At 48.0% G+C, this 6,539-nt stretch overlaps 1 protein-coding gene across 32 annotated transcripts in view; it reads left to right on the top strand.

The window, feature by feature from the left end:
- LOC104913113 (E3 ubiquitin-protein ligase RNF123-like) overlaps window positions 1-6,452 on the top strand; it is a 15,618-nt gene extending 9,166 nt beyond the window's left edge. For 23 of the 32 annotated variants that reach the window (XR_004161248.1, XR_004161245.1, XR_004161247.1 and 20 more), the window contains 5 exons: window positions 596-700; window positions 1,528-1,620; window positions 2,389-2,506; window positions 2,895-4,367; window positions 5,737-6,452. Coding sequence is in view for 1 of the 32 variants with exons in the window: in XM_010718323.3 (XP_010716625.1) it covers window positions 626-700; window positions 1,528-1,620; window positions 2,429-2,506; window positions 2,895-3,002 (354 nt within the window). In the remaining 31 variants the exon portion in view is untranslated. Of the gene's footprint in view, window positions 1-6; window positions 701-1,527; window positions 1,621-1,826; window positions 2,013-2,388; window positions 2,507-2,675; window positions 2,816-2,894; window positions 4,368-5,736 lie in introns of those variants that run through there. The other 9 variants (XR_004161254.1, XR_004161251.1, XR_004161252.1 and 6 more) reach the window with 9 other exon arrangements.
- The last annotated feature ends 87 nt before the right edge of the window (window positions 6,453-6,539 follow it).

Below are 6,539 nucleotides of genomic sequence, written 5' to 3' on the forward strand. Positions count from 1 at the left end.
AGTCCCACAAAGTTTCCTTCTATTGGATGGTATTTGTTGGGTTCAGAATTACTGCATTTGATTTTGCAGCCTTGAAAGAAATTTGTTTGCAGCCCATACATTCTTCTGATGTCCTGGTGCAATGATGGGGTCACGCTCTGGCAGGCATGCCGTGAGCATTGCTTTGGTTGTACCTGTGTTCTGTAGAAACCACTTTTTTTTTTCCTCTAGGGTGAGAGATGTTCTGTTTTATACCCAAAGCACAGGGAATGCTCTCTGCTATAGTCTCAGTTTCCTTGGAAGACCCGTTCACTTCTTGACCTCCTCTGCAGAGATTCCCATTTACAAGTAATGACATGCACTCAGAAAATGAATTTTCATTTGGAAAAACAGATTGTCAGGGTGCACGCATGTGACTGATACTGACACCCGGACAGAACTACAGCTCTCTGGAGGCATGGTCGTGGCTGCTGCTCTGCCATCCTAAATTGCCACATTCAAGCTTTCTAGCCCAATTCTAGCAGTGGCTGCTCCAGGCTCCTGGTACATTCAGTCATAGGTGCAGGGGTGGACCGGGTGGGCACCAAGTTGTGTTTTTCGGGGTTTGTCATTGCAGGAGGGGAAGCTGGTGGAGAAGGATGCATCCATGTGGCAGCTGCAGGGAGAACTCACAGTGCTGATTACATTAGCCCACATCTTCAATTATTTCTCCCCTCTTATGGTGAGTTCTGCCTGCTCATTGCAAGCTTCTGTAGGTACCTGGTTGTGTGCTGACAAAGGGATGTAAATTGAGCCTCAGTTTTTGCTGGGAAGTGACTCTGCCTTGAAAGGCTGTCTTCCTGCAGTGCAAGGTGCACCTGCTGGAAGATGTGCTCATGACCTCCCTGCTGAGCATGCTGGCCCATCCCCTTATTCAGCAGCTGCTGGATCTCATGTGGCTTCTCATGGAGTTGAGTTGCCAGAATGCTGGGAGGTGCTGAGAATAGGAGCATCCACTGGAACATGTTGGTAGCGATCAACTTCTTTGCCTTCCTGGTGACAAGATTCTGTTTTGTGATAGACAGTCCTCTTCCTGTGACTATCTTGCAGACCAAATAAAGCCAAATGCGCTGGTGGGGCTGCCAAGATTGTAGAAGAGACAGTTTTTGTCCCACTGGTTGGCTGTCAGTTGGACTCAACAAGGCAGTTCCTCCACCATCACGTTTAACAAGAGTAGTTTGTTCTTCCCTTCTGGATTGATTCTGCCAGTGCTGAGTTGAGTAGGTTTGGGGGCTGTGGGGATGGGTGATTCAGTCCAGCCGAGTAGGACCTGGGACTTTGGCTTGTCCACTGGGTTTTACTTGCACTGAAGCTTATTTCCCTGTAGGAAAGTGATAGCAGCAACCGCTGCTCACACTCTCCTGTTGAGTAAGGTGAGAAGATGCTGTGGGTTCAGAGTGCCTATGTTTTCAATACAGAAGTAAATGCTGCATCCTTCCAAAGCTGCAGCTGTGGGAACTATAGCTGTTCCTGACATCATCCTGTTGCTGTTCTTTCTTGTTTTCTCAGGAATATGAAGTGCACAAGTGCCTCAAGCAGCTACTAATGTCACTGCTGCAGGCCTGCAGGTTCTCTCCTATCATCCCAGACCTAGGATTACAAGTGAGTTGCACTTCTGAATCTCCAGGAATCTGTGAGTAGCCAGCTTCCTGGCTTCCCAGTTACGTCCCCTTGCCCAAAGGTCCCTAACGTTTTGGATTATCTGCATTTATTTGATCTAGCGGTGGCAGTTCTGTCCCACTGTACCTCTTAGAGAGTTGCGTACTCTTCTATGGATGGAGTCAGTTTTGCTTCTCTTGTTTCCCTAGATTCACTACCTCCAGCTCACCATTGCAGTCTTGAAGCATGAGAAATCCAGGAAATATCTCCTCAGCAATGTTCTCTATCCTTTGTGCCTCCTCTGTTCTCTGTCCTCCCTGCCCTCAATAATGCAGCCGAGGAGACTGCAAGGATTAGCAGGTCCCGGGAGGCAGAAGCCACTCCATCTTTGAGAGGTCATTTCTCATTTCTCAAGTCTCCTCTGTTTGCCTGACATCATTCTCTGCAAAGTCCTGCTTTGAGGAGCGGGAAGCAGTGCCATGAAGGTCACATCATTCTAACACACAGGGCTTTATTTCTACCTGACCCGCTTCTCTTATGTCCTTAGGCATTAGGGCAGACCCCTGCTTTAACTCCTTTCAGAGCTAACTGCCGTGCCAGCATTTGGGCAGCTCCTGTGCTGAGTGCAAGAGGCTTCTGCCAGGAGAGGGAGGCTCTGGATTTTGCAGAGCTTTGAGTGGTTTTGGAGAGGGGTTCCTCACTACAGCTCTGGAAACATACCCCATCCCTTCTCTGCCATAGTTTCTTATACTTCCTTTAACTTTGCTGCAGCTTTGATGTGCTCCGTTTGGTTGTATTTTTCTACATTAAGAGCCCATTGCATGTGGAGGAGGCTGGTTTGCAGGAGCTCATTCCCACCACGTGGTGGCCGAACCGCTTCACCAAGGAGGTGAGTCAGGGCACATCTGCTGAGGAGACCAAAGGACCTCGGTAGTCTGTGGGCACTTGTTAATGCAGGGAGACTCAGCAGAGCTGTGTGGAAGCTGTGCCCCTCTGCTGCCCTGTCATCTCCTGTTAAGGTGTGTGACAGGAGAGGTGACAATTTTCCATGGCAACAGATTTGCAAGGGAACCTCACAGAGTCAAAGAAGTTGCAGATGGGCTTGTGTGTCCTTAGAAGACCTCCTGCCCTGATTTCTTACAAGGCCAAGGAGGGCCGGTTAGGTGTGCTTGTGTCCACACACTCATGCCTTGTTTCAGTGAGTTTCTTCTCCCACTTTGGCAAGATGCTGCCCCATGCTGCGTATTTCTCCTAATCTCTGTCTGTTCCTCAACCAGGGCAAGAAGAGTAAGGAGGTCAAGGAGGAGAGTGCTGAAGAAAGACTGAGGCAGTGGGCGTATGAAAGAGGCTGCCAGCAGCTCGAGAAGCGCATTGAAGATCTGTGAGGAAGGAGAGAGATTGGCAAGATCCCATTCTTCGTGTGCAGCCAGAGGGATCAACCCATGAGCTGTTTCCAAATCACCTTCCTGATGTGACATGCGGCTGTGTTCCCATCACAAAGGCTGCACTGCAAAGGCAGAGCCATGGCCGCTGTCACCTGGTGGATGGGTTCAAGTGTTGGGTCCCCACTGCCCACATACGCAGCATTCTGCCAGGCATTATGAGCAAAGCAAAACCCACCTTTAGGGGCATTGTTTCTCAGCTGGGGATGGATTTATTGCTGTATGGAAAAGGAGAAAATTCTCCTTATCTCTGCATACCAGGACACACGGGTGCCCCAGCAATGGTGGTAACTGGGTCAACTGTTTTCTCCTGCTGACCGTAGCTCCCAAGCATATGCAGCTCTGTTTCTCAGCAGCTTTGCACCCCACGAGGACTCAGGCATCGCTGCAGGCCCAGACCTTGTTGCAGACGTTCTGGGTACCTACTGATGTAGCGTAACACTGCCTAGTTAATATGGAAAAAAATACAGTGCCCTTATACCTTATGTGCCCAAAGCCCAGATGCGTCCCTGAGCAAGCATGAGAGAGATGGACAATTAATGCCTTTCCCTGGGAGGTCACCACCTGCTTTTCCTCCTGACAGAGGGAGGCATCCAGATACATCTTCCTGAACAAATGCCACAAGTTTCTTCAGGAAAATGCTAGCTATAGAGGGGTAAGTCAGGGACAGCCTTCCTACAGGCCTCACCTGTAGAGCTCTCTGGTACCTTTGGGGTGGGAGCTCTCGCCCATTTGGCTGAGCTGCTTCCAGCAGATGAACAATTGACACCTAGATACAGCATCGTCCCCACCACCTGGGTGAGGACCACTCTTCTGGCCTTGGATCAGGCTGATGGCCTGCAGCTAAGGAAGGTGGGGATATGTTATTGCAGGAAACCCTTTCCTCACCTGCCTCTGTGTGTTAACGAGCAGCCCATCTTCAGTGGTGGAACACATGGTATCCATCCTCCTCTGTCAGAGCAGCTTGTTATTGTAGGGCCAGGGATTTTACAGAGGTGGAAGCAGCTAACTGCTGTCAGGGCTGGGCTGCATCCCAGTGCTGGAAACTAGAGGTGCTCTTTGCAAATGCGTGCATGTGCTCTGAGCAAGACTGAGAACAGGAAGTTTCTGCCTGGCCCATGTGGCCACCAGAACTAAGAAGCACATTCGCAGCTGCTCTAATGGATGAACTCTCACTGTTGCCCTAGCACTTGACTGTGTTGTGCCCACCAGAGTACATGGTATGCTTCCAGCACCAGCTCATTGCAGCCCTGCGTTTCTTCTGGGATGGCCACAAGGCAAAGATACCTGTTGCACTGAGCAGTGAAGGTAAGGCCTGGAAGAGAAGCTAGCAGGACACTTCTGTGTTTGGGACAGGGTTTGTATCCTGGCACTGCTCTCCAGGATGCTGAAAACTTTGTGTTTCTCAAGGGTGCTGGTGCCTCCAGCACCCCGAGCCTGTAGATCCTGGCAAATTCCTATGTGTAGATATAAGGCAATTAACATCCAAACCTATTCTGGACAATTCCTTTGAGACTTGCAAAAGAATATCTATATTGTGATCTGGTAGCTAAAGAACAGGGAAACATATTTGCCAATTTTCACAATTGGACTGTGGAATTAAGGAGAAACCAAGTCAATGCCTCTTGCCTTCCCATTCTTAATCAGACTTCCCACTCTTAATTCAGAATTCCTTATATTTCCACAGATAATACCTTTTCATTAATTACGTATTCATTAATTATGTGTGAGACAATTAACATAGACACGCCTATCTCAGGTAGTGATTTAAGAGGTCTCCAGTCTTCTATTCCATGGTCTCTCCTATCATCTGGCATGGCATCTTTTAGCATCACGACAGTCCAACTGACAGTCTCTTACTTCATCCAGTGGTTTTCCTCGCTTGTCCTCTAGATGAACTTTCTTCATTGATGCAAGCTCAGTAAGAGAATGCCAACTGGATGTAATTTATAGGTACCAGAATTGTGAGCATTTGCTTATTCAGCAGATGGCCATTATTTCTGGACATCTGCTCGTCCTTGGATAGGGATAAGCTTGGAAGGAGGATAGAGAGGAGTATCCTGATGCCTCCTTGGTTGCATCCCAACCTAATCCCGGAATGAGACAATTCGGCCTTGTTCGGAGGCCATCGCTTCTTTGATGTTTGATAAGCCTGCTATTCTTTTGCTGAGGGTCTCTCATCAAAGCAGAATAGCCTTACAACATGCTTTCTAGTCTAAAATACTATACTATATGCTGTGAGATTCCCCAGGTCCCTTGTTCCATTGTGGGCTCTCTGAGGGACAGGGAGAGAGCAGCCCTGGGAGGAGGCCAGGAGCTCAGAGTAGTGGGTAGTGAGAGTGTCCTTGTATTGATAGTCTGTGGATAGCTCAGGTTAGAGTAGATAGGTGAAAGCTGAAGAGTTTAAAAAGGATCCAGTTTTCCCGTTACTGGGACTGAGAGGGAGGAAGGGCTGGGAGTCTTGCTGCCTCCTGCTTTGGAGGAGGAGCATATATTGTGCATATAGTGCTTGCCTCGTTACGAAAATTACCTCTGCCTCATTGACTCATGTTCTTGGTGTAGCACCAGCCTGGGCCGTGGGCTCTGTCTTAGGGCTTACCTATTGGTGCTAGTATCTGCGTGGGGGTCCTGTGTATGGGATTGATGGGGCAAACAAGTTTTCTTCTCTGCTTTACAGGCATATGTCCCTCCCCAACTCTTCTATAATGGGAAGGTGGATTATTTTGACCTTCAGTGACTCAGAGGTCTTCCGTCTCATCTCAAGAAGACTCTGAAAGGTAAGCGCTCTCACTTCCAGCAGCTTTACCACAGGTCCTGACTGAAGTTCAACCAAGAGACGTCCCAGCGAGGGAGCTGTGGGTAATGAAATGTGATTAAATGTAAGGAGAGGAGACTTGAATTTTAATGAGATGCAAATTATTCTAGAGAAGGCAGCATCCCTCTGGGCTGGAGTATCCTTTAAGTTAACAGCTTACTCTTCATATCCCCAACTGGGATACTAATTTGTCTTCTGCTAATTGCAGGCTCTGTCCTGAGTGTTTAGTTAGAAATTTTTTTTTCTGAACTCCTGTTCTGATTTTTCTTGCTGTGCTTTTATTCTCTGCTCCAAGCTCATTATGGTGTGTGGTGGGGACAGCGGAGACGTGCTGAGCAGAGTCAGGTCTCAGTCCCTCTTTTTCTAAGAACTCTGACAGACGTCATCAATGGCCTCAAGCATTTCCAGAGTGTACAAAAGCAGCAATCTGTAGAAAGAAAAAAAATTAAAGAAACCTTAAGATCATTTCTTTCTAGACTCCAATCTCAAACTGCTCTTTCTTAAAAGCAACTCATACGTATCCTTGTATGCTTTCTTCAATCTCATTTACAGTGCAGTAGTAAAAGCCATCAGACTTTCTTTGGTCTTTGTTCTGTTCTTCCCCTGTTGCTCAGGGGTCACAGAGAAGATGGAAAGGGAGGAGAGAAAGATGTTAGTAAAAGCAG

Source organism: Meleagris gallopavo, chromosome 14, assembly GCF_000146605.3.
Source record: "Meleagris gallopavo isolate NT-WF06-2002-E0010 breed Aviagen turkey brand Nicholas breeding stock chromosome 14, Turkey_5.1, whole genome shotgun sequence".
Taxonomy (NCBI): Eukaryota; Metazoa; Chordata; class Aves; order Galliformes; family Phasianidae; genus Meleagris; species Meleagris gallopavo.